The following is a 24,483-nucleotide window of genomic DNA, read 5'->3' on the forward strand; positions in this document are numbered from 1 at the left end:
CCACCTGCATCACTTAGGATTTGGAGTTATTAACCAACAGGTCTTGTTCAACCATGAATTGAGCAAGGAGTGGAGCAGGGATTGCAGCCCCCTCGCAGTCCAAGCCATGAGGACAGTGTCTGCGTACAGTAGTACAGGCACATCGCGCCGTACCACCTGGGGGTAGTCCACCTTGGACTCAAATTGGGACCTTCTCCAGATTGTTAATGTATAAATTAAACAGAAAATGGGCCAAAATACTATACTGCTGGACCCCTCTCTGCATTGGAATCTGTCAAGAAACATTAAACTCTTTTGTGGAGCGAACTGCCTCCTTCGTATATCTGTTGAGATCTTGTAAAAAAAAGGACAATGTCTCTATGCACCCCGATTAACATTTTCTTCAATTCTCACAAGGGCACAGTGTCTAATTTGTTCGAACCAACCACTTCAAAACCACAACGGCGAACCATAGGTAGTGCACCTCACTTTCTCTTTCTTCTTGGTTAAATTGTCTGTGCACAACAATTCCTGTACCTGCTCTTGTTTGGTACAGCTGATCCGCAGATAGAGAATTGTACTTGAAATGGAATGGTGCACCGGTAATCTTCTTCTTATCCAAAATAACTCAGGCAATTTTATTATGGATATTTATTTTTTTCCTGATCTTTTTCACATAAAACATCCAGCCAACGCGTTCCGTTCAGTTTGTTATTTGAACTTCGTCACGGCGTTCCACATTTGAAGAATTGGAGTGTTCCCACTTAATCGTGCATGAAATAATTGTGTAGATAGGATTTCTCCTCCTTGTAGTATAGGATATATAATCAATAATTCCTTATGTTATACCCAATCCATATGTATGGCCACACATTGAATATCCCCGTCAATAGTACCTGCAACTTGCTTGAAGAATCTGCGATGCAAAACTGAACAAGCATTGGCTTGCTCGCTTTTGCGAGGGTTTAAGCTATTGGCATTGTAAATGGCAATCCGTTGTATTTATATGTTATGATAATTAACACATAAATGAAAGGCTCTGTCATGTACAATGCCAATAGCTCAAACTCTTGTAGATGCAAGACCTATTCTAAGGAGCGGCCACCATTGTCCTGGGCTGCTTAGAAAGTGAATGCAACATGGAGCACTGAATGTTGCAGAAAAGCATGTTGTGCCTGCAGTAGGAGAAACTATTTGAAGAAAATAGTGCTTACAGACTAAAAAAAAAACTCAGTGTAACAACTAAGGTAAAGGGGCCAGTCCTCTTGGAAAGTTACGAATGAAGACAAGGTGGTACTAAGAAATCATTGGTTCCTAAAGGCTGGCGAGGCTGGGGAAGAGTGCGACAGACGTGTGCCTTCTAAACGACCAGCGGTGGTTCTGAAAGGGCCATCGATATTAGAAAAGCTGATATCACTGACTCCGCTCCAGCTCAACAGTTCCAACAGCAGCAAGTATTCCAGTGGGACAGGACGGTGGGAGGCAGCGTCCAGCTCGGCAGGGAGTTGTGAGGAAGCACCAGGGTCCAACTGACATAAGGCCAGACACACCTGCCATTCCCTCCAACGCTTCTACATGACAGTGAAAGGTGAAGAAAAGGAGGAGGCGGGGGGGACTGAGAGAAAAGAGAGGGTGGGGGAGACAAAGGAATGAGAATGAGGAGAGGGGTACAGAGAGTGGGTAGATAAAAAAAAAAGAGCAAGGGACAGGCAGAGACACAGTCTGAGAGTAGTGTTCTGTGGGGAATTCTGAACCATTCTCTCAAGGGCAGCATCACTTTAAGGTCAGCAGGGCTGGGGCAGAGCACGACAGATGCCAGGCCTGTTGCTCTACAGAGCCCACAGGGTCTGTGTAAGTGTCAGAAACGTTGCTAGAGCCATCCAAGTGACTGATGCACCCCCAGCCTTGCCGGACTCTGTGTCATGAAGTCAAAGCTGCTGAAAACGCGAAAAGATTCTTGCAATGCGTCAGATTTGAGACGTGTGGGGTGAAGGTACCAAAGCGCCAGTGAAATAGGACAGGAGCCTCAGACGTCCGTTGGCAGCCGGCCCCACACGTCCAGCTGAGCACTGCTCCAAGTTTAGCTGTGCTTGCCTCCGGGGAAAGGGGGGACAGTGTGAGGGGGGTCTTTGTCCATCCATCTGCCCTCCATCACCTCGAAGCCTGTGAGTGACACAAGCGCCCATGTCGGTGCTTGGCTTTTCACAACAGCGGGTTCATTCATTATCAGTTATGGCAATAAACTGTGGTGTGCAAAATATGTTCAAGGAAGGACTTATTGACTCGGCCGTGACGCAGCCCTGCAATACCAGGGGTGCTGCAGTGCATGTCACCAGCAAGCAAAAGGCAGCACTCCCTGCCTCCAAAACGAAAGGAATCCTCTTAGGAGTGTGTAACTCGTGTATGGCTGCTCAGCCTGGTCTCACGCTGCCCAGGTGGCTGATGGGAGGTCTGTTCCAGAGCTGGAAATTACCATAATGTCGTCTGGAAGAAGCTGCACCGTCTACATGAGGTGTGATTATGACACAAGCATCGCAGGCGACTTATCTCTGGCTTCACAGAGAACTGTGGACTGAGATGACATACTCTACACACAGGGGCGCAGCTACCGTTGGTGCAGCAGGTGCAGTGGCACCGGGCCCATGGATCTCTGATCATGGCTCATTTTACTTTCCCAGCAGCAGTTAAAGGGGCCACCAGGGTTCATGGCATCTACGCTTGTAACTACACACTTTTTAAAATACCACAACTTATATTACCTGGAACAGCTAACTTTCACAATGGCAAAAGTGAAAGCCTCTGCTGCCCGCTGTGCCGAAAACGCATTTCCAACTGGGCTCGGCAGCGCAGCCGGGACAAGAACCCTGGTGGACCGGGAGCCGGTGTGCCGGAGCTTCCCGGAGCGCTGCCGCTAGAGGGAGCAGGAGGAGGAGGACGGCGCCCCGCTGCAGGCAGCACTAGAAGAATTTGTATGCCAGTCCATATAAGCAAACCAGGGGAGCTGAGCGAAGAATATGAAGGCCAACTCAAAAAGTTTTTGGATAACCTTTTTGACTCTGAAAATGAGGAGCCATTCAGAGGCCGGGCTGTGTATCGATCTGCTTTCATCTCCAAAGTAGCAGTTACACTAGTGCCTCTCTGGCAGGGAATGAAAACTAGTCAGAGAGAAGTCAAAGCTTCGATGATGCTGTGAAAGACCGATCAAGAAGCCGGCGGAAGACAAAAGTGAAAGCAGGGATGTGCGTGAAATGAAGTTGACGAGGGAAGGGGAGAAGGGAGGGGGGAGTGAGAACAGAAAAGGCAAATGAAGCTGACGAGGTGGGAGGGGAAGAAGGGAAGGGGGAGTGAGACACGCTCTGTGGTGGGGGAGGAGGAGGGGCGTGCGTTGAGGCATGGGAGAGCGAGAGGAATGCCAGATGGCTGTTGCGCGCGTGCATGCGCGTGTAACCGCACGCTGGTGGCCGGCAAAAGCCTTTGGTAGCACTTTAAAAACCAGCTTACTAAATATCTTGCAGAGCAGCGCATGCGCTGGCTCAGGCGAGACCTAAAAAATAGAAGAACCCATCCCACTTCTGGTTTTTTAGTTCTGCATTGCAGACTCTTAAAGCACAGTGTCTAATTTGCCTCAAGACATCTAAAAAATGTCACCCCTTCCTCCATCAATTTTGATGGAGTTCCAAGAATCGGGGGATGAGTGTCTTCGGTCTTGCATATAGTCCCTTCCAATTAAACATAAAATGTCAGTATTGGTGAAGTCACAACATTGATTTGCTAGCAGTTATGATGGGGACATAGTACGCCCGTGCTTCTAGTCAATGACGTAAGGCGTGTTCGTCAGCGTGTTTGTTCCCAGACATTGTTGTTACTTCACCAATACTCCTTTTCTCAGTACTACTTTAACCCACTATGCAACAATACTTTCTTACCTACCCTTGTGGCAGCAGGGATCAAACTTTTTCCTTGGGTCTTCGCGGCTCGACGGGGCCGTTAGCTACACTAATCAGCCTGGAGAAAATCGTCTGACAAAACACGTGTTGGCTGTTTGCTTATGAACGAATAACACAGTCACTGCTGGACGTTTGAAATTCATCAACAGTAAAATCTGAAAGAAACACATAGTGATAGATTCCTTACCTTAGAATTACCCCCAGGCGTCCGACTGGATATGGAAAGTTTTTGTCAGCAGTACCCCTGCACGCCGGTAGGTGGCGTCGTGCAGCTCCGCGTCCGTCGTTGGCATCGTGGTCTCCGAGATGACTTCGCGGGTGCTACTTAGACGCCATCCACGCGCGCTGACGTCAGATCTTTCTTTTTCCACGCCAGCAAGCGCAGATCCGAGAAGAGCAGGAACCCCCCCCCCCAGTCAATTTTTGACTGACATTTTGAGGCCTTTATGTCTCTATTTTTTCATTGAGTCTTCGACTACTGGTGCAGTTAGGATGCCCGGTTTTAAGTCCTGCAAGGACTGTCACCGTATGATGTCGGTGACAGACCCGCACCATGTGTGTCTTTTCTGCCTGGGGCATGACCACGACCCCAAGTTGTGCCCCGACTGCTGGTCCATGGCGCCGAAGTCTTTGCGGTAGCGGTCCCGAAAGCTGCTGGAGGCCCGGCAGTCGGCTCCGCGCCATTAAAGGTCCCGGTCCCGTGGGAGGTCGAGGGACCGTGCGCGGAGTCATCACCATTGGTCTTCGAGATCAAAGTCTTCGCACTCTGGGTCAGTTAATGCGAAGCACAAGAAGTCGAAGAAACCTAGTCGTTCTTTGACTTCCCCTCGTCGGTCGCCTGACGCGGCTGAGGGTGCGGGTGGTGCCTCCCCCGCAGCTCCGGCGGGGCCTACGGTGTCACCGCTGGCCTACCCACCTTTCCCGGGTCCGTCGGCGACTCCGGCCAAAATACAGGCATTCCTGTCGGCCACGGCTCGCCTCTTTGGGCCGTCTGGTCCCGCTGGTGCGCATTTTGGGCCCCCTGGGCCACCTGGTCCCGCTGATGCGCCTTTGGACCCCGCTGTCCCGACTGCGGGTCCTCGCCTTTCATCGCCGGTGGCTCCGGTCCCGGCGTTGCTGCAGGACCACCCCCTGGATCCAGGCCTGGATCCCGGTCGACGCCGGTTGACCCCATCGGCACCAATTTCGACGTCGCCTGCTCCTCGGGACGACGTCGACCTCCGCTTCAGCCCCGAAGTGGACGCGGCATTGGGCCGGTGACGATCGATGCAGTTTTCGCCGTTGCTCGGGGATTTCGTGGCTACGGAGGAGGGTGCTAGTTATGCTGTGGTGTTGCGTAGGTCGGCCGAGGCCCTACACCTCGTGCTCCCTGCTGTGCCCATCAGGACTAACCTCCTGACGGAAGTGCTTCAGCCAGCAGCTACTTCTGCTGAGCCGTTGCTTCCCTTCAATGAAGCACTTTCTGACTTTCTTTTGTGCACCTGGTCCAGGCCCACCACAGGGGCTCCTGTGGATAGGAACATGGCCCGACGCCATCACCCGGCTCTGGGTGACCCCATTTTCCTCTCCCAACACCCCACCCCCGAGAGCTTGGTTGTGCAAGTCTCTGCTTCCCCAACCGCCTTCCCTTCCGCACCACGGATAGGGAATCCAAGAAATGGATCAGTTCGGAAAGATTATTTTTTCTTCCGCCAGTTCTGCGCTGCGGTCCGTGAACACGGAGCATGCCTCTTGGGCCGTTATTCCCACTCTCTGTAGGATATGGTGGCGCAAGTGCTGCCTCCCAGGCTCTTGCAGAGGGGAGAGATGCAGCTAAGTTCATCATTCATTGTGGCCTAGACACTGCCGACTCACAGGGCAGATCGATTGCAACGACAGTGGCGACAGACGCCACGCCTGGTTGAGGACAACTGGATTTTCAGGGGATGTCCAAAGCACTCTTATGGACATGCCTTTTGATGGCTCTTCAGCAACAAAGAAGTCAGCGCGTTGGAGCGGTTTAAGAACTCACGGGCTACGGCCAAGTCCTTGGGACTCTCTGCGGTCCGCCCTCCTCCTCCTCCGCCTTCTGCGTTTTGCTCCTTCCGTGGCACCGATCGGCGCCCCGCAGTGTTCGCAACAGAGCCACAAGCCTACGCAGCAATCCCAGCGCGGAAGCGGGTTCCGCTGTGGCGGACCAAGGGACCAGCGGGTGGGTCAGTCCACCTCCACACCGGCCAACTCTGCCTCCAAACCTTCCTACTCCGAACTTTCAGGCCCATCAAACGCCAGTGGGTGACAGGCCTCGCCATCACCTCCCCCACTGGCGCACCATCACATCGGACAGGTGGGTTTTAGAGATAGTCCGGAGGGGCTACTCCCTCCCCTTCGAGACTACTCCTCCAGCCATGCCACCTCGATACCACTGCATGTCGGGGGATGACTTGGTGCTTCTTCAGCAGGAAGCTGCGGCCCTCTTGGCCAAGGGGGCCATCGAGTTCGTTCCGACGCCAGAAGTAGATCGTGGTTATTATTCCCACTACTTTCTGGTGCCAAAGAAGGACAAGGGCCTGCGTCCTATCTTGGACCTCCGGAACGTCAATTGCTTCCTCTGCAAAGAGAAGTTTAAAATGCTCACTTTGTCTCAGGTCTTGTCTGCTCTCGATCCACAAGACTGGATGGTAGCGCTGGACTTGCAGGATGCTTACTTCCACATCCCAGTCGTGTGGGCCCACAGATGTTACCTGTGGTTCACGGTAGGCCATGAGCACTTTCAGTTCACCGTGCTCCCGTCTGGCCTTACCAGCGCCCCTCGGGTGTTCACGAAAGTGATGGCGGTGGTCGAGCTCATTTGCACAGATCAGGGGTTTGTCTTCCCCTATCTCGACGACTTGTTGGTGAAGGCAGGCTCGTTCCAGACAGTCGTCTCCCACCTCCAGACTACGGCCGACCTCCTGCATTTGCTGGGGCTCTCCATCAATGTGCCGAAGTTGCACTTGATTCCCTCTCAGAAGCTCCTCTTCATCGGAGCGGTTCTGGACATGGCTCAGTTTCGGGTCTATCCTCCCGAACAGCGAGTCCGGGATATTCAGGCTCTGATTCCGATCTTTCAGCCCTTGTCCTGGGTTTCGGTCAGAGTGACCCTGAGGTTGCTGGGCCTCATGGCCTCCTGCATCCTGCTGATCGATCATGCCAGATGGCATATGCAGGCTCTACAGTGGGACCTGAAGTTCCAGTGGGCACAGCATCTGGGGAACCTGTCCGATCACGTCCAGATCTCGGAGGCCACTGCCCGACAGTTGCAGTGGTGGCTCACGAACCGGCATTGGGTAGACGGCAGATCCCTCTCCCTTCCCCAACCGGAGTTTACGGTGGTGACGGATGCGTCCTTCCTGGGTTGGGGCGGCCACCTGGGAGAGGTGGAGATCAGAGGCCTCTGGTCTCCGGCGGACTCCAAGCTCCATATCCACTTTCTGGAACTTCGGGTGATCTGACTTGCACTGAAGGCATTCCTTCCCTGTGTCAAGGAGTAGTGCAGGTGTTCACAGACAACACCGCCGTCATGTGGTACTGCAAAAAGCAAGGCGGAGTGGGCTCGTGGACCCTCTGTCAGGAGGCTCTGCGCCTCTGGACATGGATGGAACATCAGGGCGTTTTCCTGGCGGTTCAACACCTGGCAGGTTCTCTGAATGCTAGGGCAGACAAACTCAGCCGCAGGTGCATGATGGATCACAAATGGGGTCTTCACGCGGAGGTGGTGCAAGGTCTCTTTCAGCAGTGGGGAGAGCCTTGGTTAGATCTAGTCGCCACCGAAGAGAACGCGCAATGTCAGCAGTTCTGAGCGTTGGAATTTCCAGGGCGGCACTCGCTCAGCGACGCTTTTCAGCACGAGTGGAGTTGCGGTCTGTTGTACGCTTTTCTGCCTATACCACTTCTGCCCAGAGTGCTGAAGATCAGGCCCAACCGGGCACAAGTCATCCTTGTGGCCCCGGACTGGGCTCGAAGAGTATGGTATCCCGAGCTACACAGTATGAGCATCGATCCTCCGATCAGATTGCTTCTTCGGGAGGATCATCTGTCGCAGCAGCAGGGGACGGTCCTCCACCCGAACCTGTCCAGCCTCCACCTCTTTGGGTGGAGATTGAGCGGCGGCAGTTGATTCCTTGCCTCCTGGCGTTTGTGATGTCATTCTGGCAGCCAGGCGTCTCTCCACTAAAGTGGTATACGCCTGCAGGTGGAACAAGTTTGTGGCATGGTGCACAGCAAAGGCTGTGGATCCCCTTTCTGCCCCTCTTTCAGAAGTCCTTTTGATCCTTCTTTCTTTGGCCCAGCAAGGCTCTGCTCTGGGCACTATCACGGGCTACCTTTCTGCTATTTCTGCCTTTCTCAGGCTTCCTGATCAGCCCTCTCTTTTCAAGTACCCTGTTGTAAATAGATTTCTTAAAGGCATTACACACCTTTTTCCTCCTATTCCTTTCGTGATGCCACAGTGGGACTTGAATCTGGTTCTTACATACTTAATGTGCGCTCCCTTTGAGCCCCTTCACAACTGTCCTCTTCATCTCTTGACCTTGAAGACTGCCTTCCTGGTTGCCATCACCTCCGCTAGGCAAGTGAGTGAGCTCCAGGCTCTTTCTTGTAAGCCTCCTTTTCTATCGGTCCATCCGGACAAGGTTGTGCTCAGGCCCCGTCCTTCCTTTTTGCCAAAAGTTGTTACAGCCTTTCACATTGGGCAGACTAATACCTTGCCCACCTTCTTTCCGCCTCCGCATCCTTCCAGAGAGGAAGAGAGGCTCCACTGTCTGGACCCAAAACGTGCGCTCTCATTTTATCTCAACCGCACACAACAGTTTCAGGTGGATGACCACCTCTTTGTTGGCTACGTTGGCACCAAGAAAGGTCGGTCGATACACAAGAGGACTATCTCCCGCTGGGTCGTCTTGTGTATCAAAGCCTGTTACTCTTTGGCTAAAAAAGAACCTCCGGTGGGACTGCGTGCTCATTCTTCTAGAGCTACGGCAGCCACTACTGCATTCGGACATGGTGTCCCCCTGCAAGACATCTGTCAGGCAGCTACATGGGCCTTGCTGCACACTTTTACTAAGCACTAATGCCTGGACAGCCTAGTCCGGAGAGACGGCTTCCTGGTATGATCTTGGTTCACAGACACACCACAGCGGTTGGTATTGCTAGGGTATCTATTCTAAGGTAAGGAATCTATCACTATGTGTTTCTTTCAGATGAACAAGTTACTTACCTTCGGTAACGATATATCTGTAAGAAACATTAGTAGGGATAGCTCCCAGGGTACACACGGAAATTAAAAACATATCCTGTCCTAATCTCAGACAACATATACAGCTTAATTCCATAGTGCGCCCTCTTGCTAGCGATGTACTGCCTAAAAACTAAACGGCCCTTCAACAAGACCAAAGACTCATCAATAGATATTTCTTTCCCTGGAGTATAGATCTCTGAAAATCGATCTACAAAGTGATCAAGAACAGGCTGAATCTTAAAAAGACGGACACAGTCAGGGTGATCTCGTGGCAACGCCAAAGAATTATCAACAAATTGCAGCATCCGTAGCAAAAGTAAATATCGATCATGAGTCATAACTGCAGGAAATATGGCCATTGCCATCAAAGGACTGGTAGACCAATATGAAGCCATGGACGGCTTCCTTATCAAACCCATCAATAAAGTCAAACCATATAACTTCTTCATCTCTTCCAGATTTGTGGGAGTCCACCGGGTAGCTCTAGAGTGGGGCCTAAGTTTGTCACTGTTGTCCCTCAAAAACTGTTCAGCATACAAATTAGTCTGCTCAACAATCTCAACCAAAAATACATCATCCATACACAACTGAAAAAACTGTATAGGCAAAAAAATTTCATAATCCACTCTACACCCTGCATCACCACTAAAGGCAGGCAACACCGGCTGCACCATGTTTGGATCAATCCAGAGTCCAGCACTTCCAGTAGGAGGCCTAGCAGGCACTGTCAGTCTCATGATCCTGCTCAGAGGAAGATTCAAGAAGCATACCAACCACCTGCTGAGCAGTCATTCTACGGCTAGCCATAATGCTTACTAATAAAGGTAACTTGTCAAACACGTCAACAACAACAAACACTTTGTAAAATAAGTAATAAACAAAATGCACCTTTATCAAAAATACCTATATACTCGAAAACGATACCACTCACTTGCCAGAAGCAGCTAAACTCACCACCAGCTACTCTGCACAGACACAGTATGGCTCAACAATATCCCACTAAAAAAGAAAGAGAAAAGAAAATGACACATAAGACAATGCAAAACACATCGCAAAGAATTTCCTGCTCAAAACACTAACTAAATATGCTGCCATTATGACACCACTTACAAAAAAAATTCATTCATACGTGACAATAATACTCATTTGGAGTAAATACAACAAAAATGTTTTTCTTACCAAAAAAATCCAACTACGCAAAACTGCAGAACAACCACTGTCGAAACCGCAAACAGGAATCAAAAGCTTTACACTAGAATAAAAAGGAGAAAAAAACATTACAATCACATATGCAAATAATGCACCAGTCCACACACAATCCACCAGCCAAGCTAAGGGGTAGGTGGGCCTAAGAGTATAAATAAAATATTCACCCACGTAAAAGGGGATCAACCCTTGCCCTTGAGGCCACTCCCCAACACAAAAATTTAAAAACGCTTGTGTCTAGTGGCTTCTGCCCCCCTTTTGGACCTTAAAACATACTGCTATTCTGCCACCCAAAGAGGGCAGAAATGGCCACAATCATCCTCCCATAAAGGGGAGTGACATTTGTCCAAGGGGCCGCTCCCCAACATAAAAAAACAAACCCTAGTGGCCCTACAAAAAAACAAATCAGCCGATCTGCCCCTCAGGGTGGCAGAAACGGAAAAATGAATGCTCCACAAAGGGGAGCGACCCTTGCCCAAGGGGCCACTCCCCACAAATAAATCCCTGGTGGTCTAGTGGGCCTAATTTTCTTTTAAAAACATGGCGATCTGGCCCCCTAGGGTGCAGACACAGCCACAAATATTGCCCCCAAAGGAGAGCGACCCTTGTCCAAGGGGGGACACTCCACAAATAAATCCCTGGTGGTGTAGTGGGCCCATTATAAAAAAAAAGCATAATCTGTCCCCCACCCCGCACCCCCTCCCCCCATGGGGGTAGACAGCCACAAACAATGCCCCCAAGGGGGAGCGACCCTTGCCCAAGGGGCCACTCCCCACAAATAAATCCCTGGTGGCCTAGTGGGCCCTAGATTAATAAAAGGCAATCTGCCCCCCCCCACCCCCCATGGGGGCAGACAGCCAAAAACATAACCCCCAAAGGGGAGTGACCCTTGCCTAAGGGGCCGCTCCCCCAAACAGTTAAAATTTAGCCCTTTAAACGAAAAACATCACTGGCGTCTAGTGGGCATTCCTGCTGCACGATTGCGCAGCAGGAATGCACAAAAGAGCGAGGCATTGGAGGGAAAGGAAAACTCTTTCTTTTCCCCCCGATGACTCTTTTGTTTGAATCCACCTCTCCCGAGAGCCAAAACTCATCTCTTTCTTTCCACGACGCGCTGAAAGCAAATGGCTTCCAGTGCGTCGGGGAAGAAAGGGAAACCTCCAATGACGTCAGCGCGCCTCGCACGCTGACGTCATTGATGACGTGTACGGGGGCAGGGGGAGGCAGGGGAAGGGCTTCCCCTGCCTTCCCCGGTAAAAATTCCCAAATCGGAGTCCCACGGGGGGAGCGCCAGCGCTACCCCCGTGGGTGGGTGTCATGACGAGCTGGACTTGTCATGAGCACACGCCCACTGTGTGCCATGACGAGTCCAGCTAGTCATGAGCACCAAAGTGGTTAACCACTTGGTTGTAGATGATGTGATTTTCATGTTCTCGCACTACCTCTGTAGGTGCGGAGAATGTCCACGTCAAGGGTTGGTAATATCTCTTGTACCTTTTCTGACCCCCAACATATCAAAACTATACCTTCAAAACAGCCAATTTTCTTTCGCACTCTATTAAGGATGGCTGCAGTATTTGGACCTGGTGTCAGCAAGCGCCCAGTTAATCCTACCAATCATGGGCATTTCTAATGTTGTATAATAAATTGATCACCATTAAAAGCCTCTGTTACAGCGAAGGAAAACTGAATGAATATAGCATTGGCATTTGAATGAATCTTTGCTTAAATATTTAGTAGATGCCACTACATATCCATGTCAGGCCAAACCCACGTATCTGTTCAGGAATACCTTACTTGCCATTGGTACAGAAGAATATTATTGGTTTTACGGAAGTGTAGCAAAAGTAACATGAAACACAGCACTTTACAACTACCCCACATAATAATAACATGTATTTCTATCTTTCAATAGTACATGAGATCTCTGAACAATTTCCGAGCGGAGCAGCCTCATCAGCATGCTATGTACTACCTGCGATTGCTCATGACTGAAGTGGCCTGGACAAAAGATGAATTGAAAGAAGCTCTTGATGGTGAGAGACTGCACACCCTTTATGACTTAGTTATTTAGCTTTCACTTTTCTCAGACCAGCTATTGAAGTTATTTTCAGTGACTAAACTGAAAGCGATAAGAATGTGCATCTCCACACGTATATGTGTCTTACTCTGATTCCACTGGGGTGTTTTATTGTTTTCTTTTGCCTTAGTGTGTACTTGTGGGAATCATTGTTTTTAGATTTAGCAACACCATGTGCAAGGTTTGTTACCTGACATGTAGTGAGCAGTTAATCTCTTTTGCCACCTCTTGCTTTTAATATCATTTGACAGGGGCGTGGCCAAGATGGCGGCGAGGTAGGACGCGCTTTCTGGAGCTCCTGCCCGCCGTCCACCGAAATTAGCTTCGATTGGCTAATACGGGACCTGCAGACGGCTGCCGGCGTTGACGAAGGGCCGCCCCGGGATTTGCTGACCTCGACTGTGGTGGGGCTCGGCGGCGGTCGGTGGCTCCGGGCGGCCGGGTGCCGGGAGGAGGAGAGGCGACCCGGCCTTCATCGGAAAGCACTCTACGGGTTCTTCACCAACGCAGCGGCCTTACACGAGGACCGTCGAGGCTAGCTTCGCCAATCCCGGCCTCTGCCCTGAGACTTGCCGCCCCGCCCGCGGGCCGGCCCTGCTGGATCCTGAAGGCCGCGGCGGCCTAGGAGGTAGAGCGCGATTCCTGGTGCCCAGCGGACGTCCCGAGGTGGCCCGAGCCCTGGGCCTCGTTGGATCCGGAGCGCGACCTGCCCCTCTCCTGCGTTTGTGGCGCCTGAGCCGGCGCTGGTGGCCGCCCCTGCACCCGGGGGGCGCCGGGACAGGACCCCCTGGTGCGGCCTAGAAGAAGGTGTCCGGCGGCGAAGACTGTAGCGAGCCCTGGGACGGGCGACTGTGTGGAGTGCCGCGCCGGGGGGCCCGGACCAGGCGACCCCCCCCCCCCGTGCACCTGTGCCCCTGCGGGCTACTTTTCTCTTGCTTCCAGAGCGGTGCGGCGTCCAGCAGCGGGGGCGGCGAGGACCGCGTCCACCTCTTGGATTTGGGCAGGGAGGTGTGCCACAGCGGGGGCTCGCCCTGCCTTGCTGCTTCCCAGTCGCGCGGGGCCGAGGCCCCATCGGATCCCCGGCCTGGAGTTGAAGAGGGGGCCCGCCGCATTGGCTAACTGAACCCGGAGGTGGTGGGATTGAGGCGCATCAGAGGCCAGACAGAGCGTGGCGGCCAGGACCTGGTGGGAGGCACTCACGCTTGCCGGGGGCCCCGGCCCTCCAGTGCACCTGCAGGGGAGGATCCGAGTGGCCACCCCTGGCCCAGCAAAGCAGACGACCGCCGGCCTGAGGGGCACCAGGGCCTTCACCTGCCTAGACCGGATAGCAGGAGCCGAGGGGAGTACCTGTGGACGAGCCGGCGGGATAGAAGGTATGTCGCAGAGAGACATTGGCCCCTGGGTGTGCATGGACCCCTCCCCTCCATAATCTCGGATGGACAGCGTAACTCATTAATTGCCACCCCCACGAGGCATTCACCTGGGCCCTGTTTGGCTGCAGTGGGCGGCGGTCCGGGTGACGGTTCGGGAGCCTGACTCCGTACTCCTGGGGTTCATATCCTGATGTCCCTCAATACCCGGCAGCGGAACTGACGCACCTCCTGGTGCGGGTCCTTTAGCGGAGACCTCATGACTATGCCCTCATCTAGGACGAGAAAACCGAAACCTCTGAAGGACATCTTCGGGCGCTCTCACTCTGTCTCCAGCCCTGCAGGCGTGACCCCCATGATGGCGACTCCGCAGCAACCTCCTAGCGCCGGGGATGAACCGGTCACCAAAGCGTTCATGGAATCCCTCTTCCACACTCTCAGGGCGGACCTGCAGACGGTGAAGGCTGATCTCACAGCTGAGATAAAGGAGATCCGCCGGGATGTTGATGACGTTGGGGAGCGTGTAGCGACTTTGGAGGAAAAGAGCGACGCTACAGTGTCAGACATGAACACGCTCCAACAGGAGATTCTCCGACTTCAGGATCAGCATCTGGATGTCCAGACCCGCCTGGAGGACTTAGAAAACAGATCCCGAAGGCATAATATCCGTATCCAGGGAGTGAAGCCATCGGACGACACCAAAGACCTCTTTGCATTCGCCACGGGACTATTCCGCCATATCCTGGCAGCTCCGGATGGCGCTGAGATCGTCTTGGATAGGGCGCACAGAGTTGGCCCGCCCCGGGGGCCCAACGTCCCCCCAGCAGACATACTTGTGTTTGTCCAGGACTTCAAAACCAAAGAGGCGATCCTCACAAAGGCGAGAGCCCTTCACCCTATCTCTTACCAGGGGCACTCACCGGTGCTCTATCAAGACCTGGCCCGGATTACCCTGCAGCGCCGCCGGCAGTTCCGCCCTGTGACTGAACATCTTCGGCAGCAGGGTATTCCGTACTCGTGGGGTCACCCATTTCGCCTCATCTTTAGACTCCATGGCAAGCTCCACCATCTGCGCTCACTCTCTGAATCTTGCCGCTTGCTGTATTTGTCACAGCCGAGCGGGGACGACGACTGTCAAAGCCCGGGCTCGGGGCCCGAACCCTCTCCGTCGGGGTGGCGGCGCCAGGGTGGGCGCCGACGGGCCTGGAAGCCCAACAAGACAGACATAGCAAAGTGCCAGCGGGATGCGTTGGCCTCCGCGACGGATGCCCTGGCCGGGGCGGGCCCCGGTGCCGAGTGAGCAGATGGCACCCATAGTCTACCGCAACTGGTTCAGGAGGCCCCGGTGGGCGGCGGGGGGGGCGAGACTTCCCCCTTGGTCACATTATGGTCCCCACACTGACGTTCTCCTGCTTTCGCCAAGGAGACGGACAATTTCTCTGGATATTGACTTTTTTGTTTGTATTTGCCAGCGTTTTTTGTCGCTGGAACAGTTGTTTAGGAGGGGGGTTTTTTGGGGGGTTTTTTGGGGTTGGGTTCCCTCGTCCACTTTCCTCTGTTGCACTTAAAAGCTACCGCACAATCGAATTGATGGCCTGGGTTGTCGCACTCATGTGCTTCACATGGCCAGAAGCTTTCATCGCCACCTGCTCTGCCTCTGGACCGTAGATGCCACACAACCCTCTTAAAGTCCTTACGCTAAATGTAAGGGGATTGAATAATCCTGTTAAACGAAGAGCAATCCTTAGCTACTTGGAACACTCGAAAGCAGACATCTGCCTCCTACAGGAGACCCACCTTTTGGCTAAGGACCAACATAGAATGCAATCCCGGGCCTTTCCTACACAGATGTTTTCTTCTGCCAATTCCAAATCAGCTGGGGTAGCTATATTGGTTTCCCGATCCTTCACTGGCAGGGTGTTACAAAAAGGGGCAGAGATCAAGGGCCGATTACTAGCCTATCAGTTCCTATCGGGGGGGGGGGGGGGGGTGACCTTTGGGGTTGGTTCCATATATGCGCCCAATGAAGGACAGATCGCATTCCTCCTCCATTCCCTCGATGAAGCCGCCGCCAACCGCCGTCTGCTGCTGGGCGGCGATCTTAACATTGTCTTTGACAATACTTTAGATCGTTCCTGTCAGAGAACCGGTCAAAAGGGGGTTCTTTCGGCCAGCGGACGGGCTCGACTTGGGGTTGTCAGATCTTTGGCGCCACTTTCACCCAACCAGTCGAGGTTATACGTTTTACTCGGGGGCACACAAAACGTACGCACGCTTTGATTATTTTCTTAGCTCCCTCTCACTTCAGGCCCACGCTTTGAGCACTGAAATCTTAACGGCCTCCCTCTCAGATCATTCCCCGGTTCTGGCCACCTTCCAGCTCCTGCCCTCTTTGCAGCCTCTCCGACACTGGCGCTTGTGCGACACATTGCTACACCACCCCTCTGTCATCGAGCAGCTCCAGAAAGCCATCACAAATTTCCTCACTCACAATTCTAACTCGGACCCAACTCTGGCGACGCAGTGGTTGGCGCTGAAAGCAGTCATGAGGGGGGAATTTATAGCTATATCCTCCGCCCACAACCGCGAGCGCAGCTGCAAGCGGGCGGAACTTTCACAGCGCGTTTCGAAGCTCGAACAGATGCATCAGAGAACCGGCGCCTCCCGTGCTTGGCGGCAGCTATGCATAGAAAGAAAGCAGCTTGCAGCCTTAGATCAGGACGGGGCTGAGTTTGCGGCCATTAGGCTCCGACACTCGTACTATACAGGAGGGGATAGATGCGGCCGCCTCTTGGCAAACAAGCTACGGGAGGCTAGACAGAAGCAGGGGGTTCACACAATCCGGACCCCAGGGGGATGAGGCCGTAACTGACAACGCAGCTATAGTGGAAGTATTCCGAGACTTCTATGCAGACCTTTACACGGGAACCCCTGGAAACCCAGATCAGTGCCGATTACATAGACGCGGCCCATATGCCTTCTTTAACCCCAGCGCAAGCAGATCACCTAGATAGGGCTATTCAGATAGAGGAAGTCATATCTGCAATATCACGCCTCAAGGTGGGCAAATCGCCTGGCCCGGATGGCTACACGGCTGCCTTTTATAAGGCATTTTGCAACCAAGTGGCCCCACTCCTGACGGGTTTGTTCAATACCTTTGACCAAGAGGGTGCTATCCCAGGGGAAATGTTAGAGGCCGCAATAGTGGTTATCCCAAAGCCTGGGAAAGACAGGACAGCTTGCGGCGCCTACAGGCCCATATCTCTGTTGAATATAGACATTAAATTATACACTAGCATTATAGCGACTCGATTAGCGCCGCATATGGCTTACCTGGTTGACCCAGATCAAGCGGGCTTCATCCCTCAGAGGCAAACAAGTGACAATACTAAGCGCATTTTACATCTGATTGAAAAGGCATCCCGCACACACGGGGAATACATGCTTCTGCCCATCGACGTGGAGAAGGCCTTTGATAGAGTGCACTGGCCGTATCTGGAGATGGTCCTGGTAAGCGCAGGCTTAGGGGAGAAATTACGCACCAGGATTCTAAACTGTTATCGCTCCGCTAAGGCGACAGTTCGAGTTAATGGCTACACCTCCTCCCGATTCCCCATAGGGAGGGGCCCTAGGCAGGGGTGCCCCCTATCGCCCCTCCTATTCGCGCTCTACATGGAGCCCTTGGCCCTTCGAATCCGACGACATCCCCTTATCACCGGGATCAAATTTGGAGGGGACATTCACACCATTAGCCTTTATGCGGATGATATTCTGCTCTCCCTATCAGATCCAATACCAGCCCTACGCGCTCTCTTCATCGAGCTCTATGGCTTTGCGCGAGGGTCGGGGTTTAAAATCAATCTGGACAAATCCATAGCGCTTAACATCTCCCTCTCCCCGCTCACTCTGGCCCATATTCAGGAGGTGCATACCATGAGCTGGGCATCTGCCTCGATCCCCTACTTGGGAATTCAACTAGTCCCAACCCTCCAGGCCACCGCGGACATTAACTACTCTAACCTCCGCTCCCACATACGCAAAGAGTTGAACAGATGGAAAACTTGCACAATCTCCTGGCTAGGCAGGATCGCGGCCACCAAAATGACGGTACTTCCGCAGATTTTGTACCTCCTTTCAGACCCTCTCCCTCCGCCCCCGTCGGGTTGGATCGAACAGACTCAGGCGGATCTTGCGCGTTTTATCTGGCACGGCCGCAAACCCCAATTCCGACACGTGGTGGCAGTTCTCCCGCCGGAAAGGGGAGGGGTAGGGTTGCCTGACTTCAGCTCTACTTCCATGCCTCTCAGCTTCGGTACCTAGTGGAATGGCACCAACTGGAATCGGAGAAGCACTGGTTGTTCCAGGACGAAGCGGTGGCAGCCAGGCCGCTGCAAGGCATTCCTTTTCTTCGTAAACAGCACAGACCTCCCAATCTCTATGCCTCTTATATCACAAGCACTGTTATGGAATCCTGGGACCGCACTAACCTTACCCACCGATTGACCTCCTTTCCGTCACCTCTAACCCCAATATTTGATAACCTGGAGTTTCATCCCGGTGCGGACACCCGGACCTTTGGCACCTGGCGTTCCTCCTCCTGTAGGTCATTGGGTCATCTTTTCGATTTTGATGGTATAATTACATTCCCGAAGCTCAAGGAACACTATGGTCTCCCGGAATCCGAGCGCTTGCTCTATTTGCAAGTTAGACATTGGGCACTCCATCCGCAGGTTAGACCTCAGGCACAGCGCCTACTGACCCCTTATGAAAAATGGCTGGTAACTCGCACGTCTGATAAGAAAATAATCTCTGATCTCTATAAAATGCTCTTAGACACTACCACACACGCATACAATGCAGGCCGGGCCCGCTGGGAGAGGGATCTGGGCAGATCCCTAAGCCATAAAGAGTGGGAAGGCATCTACCATAGAGCACGGCACTCGGCGCACCACATGGGACTTACAGAGACCATGACCAAAATTGCCACTTATTGGTACTACACGCCGGAGCGCCTGCATCTTTTTGACTCTCGCCGGAGTGCGCTGTGTTGGAGGGGGTGCAGAGAGGTGGGCACTCTGGAGCATGTTCTCTGGAGTTGTACTTATATACAACCATATTGGTCCCAAATCTTGGACGAAATAGACCTCCACCTGGAGACGCAGCTTCCGCGATTTCCTGCTTATGTCCTCCTGGGCTTGCCCAACTCGCTGACATACCCACTCAAGTCTCGGAGGGGCTGGTTGATTGCTATTGCCTTAGGCGCAGCGACACAAAACATACTGATACACTGGCGCTCTGCCCAGCTCCCAACACACTCCGGATGGCTCCAGAGACTCTGGCTGGTGCTAGGCATGGAGAAACTCACTCTCACTTTAGCTGGTAGAGGGTCCGAATTCCCAGAGTTATGGAGGCCCTTTCTAACCCTGCTAGTGTCCGAATTTCGGGAGTTGACCTGCCCCCGCTATCTTCGACTGCTGCGCCTAGCAGACATACAAATTCCAGATGCCATTCCCCAGAACCGCAGCAAACGACGGCGTTGACCCCTAGACGATATCTTCACTCTTTCCGTTAAAGTGGACGAGGGAAAGGGAGGAGGGGTATTGTTGAGTGTTTGTATGTTTTCTTATGTGTTTTTTCTTTTATGTTTATGGGCCCGCTCCACGTTAATAGCCCCTAGTAATGATATGACAGGCAACGCGATTGTCTCACTGGTATTGTGCCTACGGAGTTGTGGGCTTTGATTTATATGTTTGCGTAAAATCAATAAACAGATTTAAACCATAATATCATTTGACATATACCCTTGCAACATAAGCAATTCATCTCCGAACGAGATAACCATGAACGATAAATTTCCTAGCTATCATGCCGGAAATTTGAGATTCTAGGATGAAAACGAAGGGAATGATAATGCATTTTCTCTTTCTTTATAACCACTCAACAGCTTGCCAAAAAATTACAATATCAGTGACATTTCCCGTAACAGGTAAAGGAACATGTCCCATCTGTTTTTTTAGATTGTGAATAAGCAACCATAGTTCATAAGTACTTAAGTATTTCCCCAGCAGTTTCTCTGTTTTTTGCACCACTTGGTTTGCTATTTATTTCGACAGTAACATTTGCTTTTTATTTTGGCTTCAATTTTCCACCAAAAATTGACAAACACCGAAAGTGCGTAATTCCTGTGAGCTCATTGAGATGCTAGTACATTGTTTCTTTATCACACCATTTCACATAACTCAAACCAAACCTTCTTTGCAAGAAACCTAAGAATGGCTCACTTTCTCTGAAAAACTCATTCTCTGGAAGGGACAATACATTATCCGTACAATATCACCTATCGGCTTAGCTTGCTCCTGACTGGAATAGTCCTTGACTTCTAGTCCTTAATAAAACCATAAACTCGTGTCATAATAAAACATTGTACACTTTATGGCGTGATCCTTAAGTGAGGATTTTGCAAGTTCAGAGCTTGCTGATATAATTGCGACCATATCCACCACTAGTTTGAAGTGAAACTTCTTGAAGGTGGATTATGTTGGCTAATCCACCAACAGGTTATAGGGACGACATAACTCCTTATAAACTATTTCACCCCTCATTGAGTGAGCTCCAATACAGGAGACGCCAATGCCTGTTTCATCATCACTTGTCTAACCCATCAGGGCAGTGTAAAAACTGTTTCCTAATAAAAATCAATAATTGGTAAAGAACTCCTGAGCACTTCTCTGTAGTCATCATAACTTTTAGACATAGTACCAAGCATAGCTTTGAGTGATCCAGATATACAGGGTATGAAAAAGACTTGGCATTATATTAATCCTTGTGACAATAGACAAAGTTATCCCTTCCAGAATAAACATCCTGCCAGAAAGGTCCATTATCCCACACAACCATTTGATCTGCATGACACCACGCTCAAAAGCATTGTCAGTAGGCTTTGGCCCAGAAACCAAAGGACGGTGTCTCACCTTCTGAGCCAGGGTTTTGTGCAACTAATTTGTAAGCCTACTGCACTCTAACAGCCAAGCATCTCACGTCCATTAACTCCAAGCATAGACTAAAAGGGATATAACTCCGACATCTCCATAGCTCAGAATGGCGTTAAGAAACCATATAAAACACTGGAGGATTTAGAAACCCGATGTGCATTGTTGGAATTATAGGAGATGTTTTTTTTGCAAAGTTCTGTTAGATGTTGGGTGTCATGTTGGCAAAAGCATAGAAAGAGGTAAGACAGTAATTACAGATACATGGATTCCAGTAGAAGTCCTTTATTTCAGATACAACAACATGGCATTGATAAAGTAGATGGGACCGTACCCACCCTTTCACATAAGGAAAGGGCTTTTTAAAGAGGTCATCCAGTATTTCTAGGTAGTCTTGTCCTCATTAGCAAGGTCTTGGCAAACTTTCCTCCTGAAGAGAATCTGCATTGCTTCAGATCATGGCATTGAGTCACAGAGTGCATGATGGGTGCTGATGTCTTCCCATCCTTTAGAGAGGATATCACTGTTAATCCTTGTTGACCCAGATAAGGAGTAATATTTAATGTTTCAGACACGGATGCCACAAGCAAAGTATACGATGGGGCGTACGGCCAGTCAAGGCCGGATCGAACTTGAGGGTCAGCTGCAGAGAAGACTATCACAAGGCAAACAATCCAACGAAAAAATGCTCGAGTAAAAAGGAAATTGAGGGTGGAAGGCACTACCCCATCTATCCACTAGAATGATGCTAAAAGGACCCCAGGGAAAAAAGGTCACTTAAAAGGGTTCTGCAGAGGCCCTGCCGAACTTGAAGATGTGTTTTCTGTTGCATTGCCCATTTTGCATCAGAATGACTATCCTACTAGATCTCTCTGCAGCCTTCAACACCGTCTCCCACCGTACTCTCACTGCCAGACCCTACGATGCCGGCATACAGGGAACCGCCCTCGATTGGCTCCGCTCCTTCCTCATCGGCTGAACCCAAAGAATCAGACTTCCGCCCTTCCTCTCCGAACCCACAGGGCTCAACTACGTAGTACCCCAAGGATCATCGCTCAAGCCCAAAATCTACATGGTCCCCCTCGCCGCCATCGTCGGACAGCATGGACTCAGCATAGTGTCCTATGATGACGACACCCAGCTCATCCTCTCCCTCACAAAGGATCCCCACACAACCAAACTCAGCTTCCAGGAAGGAATCAAAGACGTTGCATCCTGGATGAGCAGCAGCTGCCTCAAGCTCAACTCTGAGAAGACGGAAGTCCTCGTCCTCGGACCCACCCCCTCTGCAAGGGACAACACCTGGTAGCCCACCGCCCTCGGAAACCCCCACACTCCCACGGGCAACTCCTGAAACCTCGGCATCATACTCTACTCTCCCTCACCATGACCCGACAGATCAGCACCGTTGCCTCCACCTGCTTCAACACTCTCCGCATCCTTCACAAGACCTTCAAATGGATCCCCCCAATCCAGAAAGACCCTCACTCATAACAAGCAGACTGGACTACGGAAACGCCCTCTATGCCGGAATCAACAAACTCCAGACCATCCAGAACACCACGGCCAGACTTGTCCTCGGCATCCCACAACATGAACACATCACCCAACACCTGCGAGACCTCCACTGGCTCCCCTTTGAGAAGACAGTAACCTTCAAGTTACTCACCCATGCCTACAAATTCCCCCACAACACTGGATCCCAATTCCTCAATGAAAGAGTCTCCTTCCACATACCCAAGAGAAACCTCCGCTCTGCCGACCATGCCATCGCCAAAACCCTGCGTATCCACAGAGCCAGAGCGGGTGTAAGAGCCTTCTACATCGCGGCAAAGACCTGGAACGAGCCCCTGGTTGACATCGGACGCTCCCCCACTCTGCACACATTCAGGACTCTGAGCTGCACCCCCCCTATCTTCCCTCCCCCAGTGCCTTCAGACTTTCACATGTGAGTAGTGCACTTCACAAATCCCCGATTGATTGATTGATTGAATGAGCACTCTACAAACCTTTACTGGACCCTGGGGGGACCCTCGCTGTTCCCAGGCATTGCCCCAGACACACTGCAGACCTCTGCCTTCGAACTTTGCGAAGCATTGATATGATAGTATTAGCGATATTAACTCTGCCATATGCATTAATATAGGGTTTGCCATTGCTTTCATTAAGGATTTCACATTTTTTAGGGCTGAAGAACCTATCCATCACCTCAAAAAACAGAGTGCCTTGATCCTTAGTAGAAAGTATCCCACCTAACGATACACAATAAAGAATTCCAAGTAAATATGAGAAATAACTATACTGTACCTGGACCACTAGGCCTGAAGCAGTCCTGAGCAAGCCCAAATGCGTGAGGCTGAGCTTCCAGTCCTTTCAATGCCCTCTGTCCACTGATAAGGTATACTCATTACCCTCACCCATCCGCCCAGACCCACCACCCCCGCCTCCAGGGGAGCAGTGTAAATAGCACCTTTACCATCCTTGCTAACCCCTAACTAACAGTAATGCTCCTCCCACCCATCTCCCTTTCGGCTCCACAAACACAGGAAGTTCCCTTGCTATTACAGAGCGCATTTCAACATGTATACGTCGATGAGACTGAAGAGTGACTAGTGCCACCATACCATGCACACCAAAAACCCCTAGCCCCTAAGTTTAGCGCTCAGATTGTGTGGTAACTTCCTGTAACTGTTACAGTGACCCTTTCACAGGGACAGCTAAAAATCTATCTTTCCTCGTAGGTACCCTTTTAATGGAAATGTGGGAGACATACACATGAGGCAACCTTATTTTAGGCGGCATATCCTGTTGAGCATAGGCTGTGCATTAATCACATACTGTACATGAGCCTGCCATCTGATGTCAGTTCACAAACCCCTTCGCCTCCCATACAGGTGGATTTCCACAAGGGACCTTTGAAGAGTAATTGAGATTGCCCCAAGATGGATTGTGGTGGTTCGAGATTACCCTCCTCCATATTTGTTTTGAACGAGAATGAGCTCTGATTCCTATAGCAGATGGTAATACAGAGGAGGATCATACAGACAATTGTCTGTTTTATTTTGGAGCCAGTGTGGACCCAAGAAAAGTTGGAAGTTGGTTGTCTATCTAAGACTTGCAGATTCTGTCAGTGTAAAATTTGGGGTTTTAAAAGGGTCCAAATGGTGTAACCATTCCTCCTCCTTGGTAGGATGAAGTAGCAGGAAGAGGTTTGGAGTGGACTGGTCTACATGAAAGAGAGAGGAAAAGAACACCTTTGCCCACAAAACTATCTTGTCTATAAAATAAAGAAATGCTGTGAAGGGAAGCTGAACTGACAAGTCCTGCAGTTTGTTAGTGCTCCTGGACAATGTGATTGCAATGAAAACAAGCCTTGGCAAAGACAGAAGGTTTCACCTATGTGGGACCTATTGACTAGGTCAGTGTTTTTTTTTTTTTTTTTTTTTTTTTAGACATTGCACTTCAATGTGGGCTGCTATGCAACATGGCTTAAAGTAAAGAAAAAAGTGCTATGACATGGCCAGCATTGACCACGTCATAGTGCTGTTTTTCTCTTTAAGCCATGCTTCACAGCATTCTGCACTGCTGTGCAATATGTCTAAAAAAGCACAGGGAGCAAGCAACATGTGGGAGGTGCAGGGGAAGGATGGAGCTG

The 24,483-nt window shown here is 51.2% G+C and overlaps 1 protein-coding gene across 4 annotated transcripts in view; it reads left to right on the forward strand.

Moving 5' to 3' along the window:
- IDE (insulin degrading enzyme) overlaps positions 1–24,483 on the forward strand; it is a 1,118,175-nt gene that overhangs the window by 746,934 nt on the left and 346,758 nt on the right. For all 4 annotated transcript variants that reach the window (XM_085606153.1, XM_085606152.1, XM_085606150.1 and 1 more), the window contains exon 17: positions 12,305–12,425. In XM_085606153.1, coding sequence (XP_085462279.1) covers positions 12,305–12,425 — 121 coding nt within the window. The remainder of the gene's footprint in view (positions 1–12,304; positions 12,426–24,483) is intronic.

The sequence above is a fragment of the Triturus cristatus genome, chromosome 1_2, assembly GCF_964204655.1.
Source record: "Triturus cristatus chromosome 1_2, aTriCri1.1, whole genome shotgun sequence".
In the NCBI taxonomy this organism is placed as follows: Eukaryota; Metazoa; Chordata; class Amphibia; order Caudata; family Salamandridae; genus Triturus; species Triturus cristatus.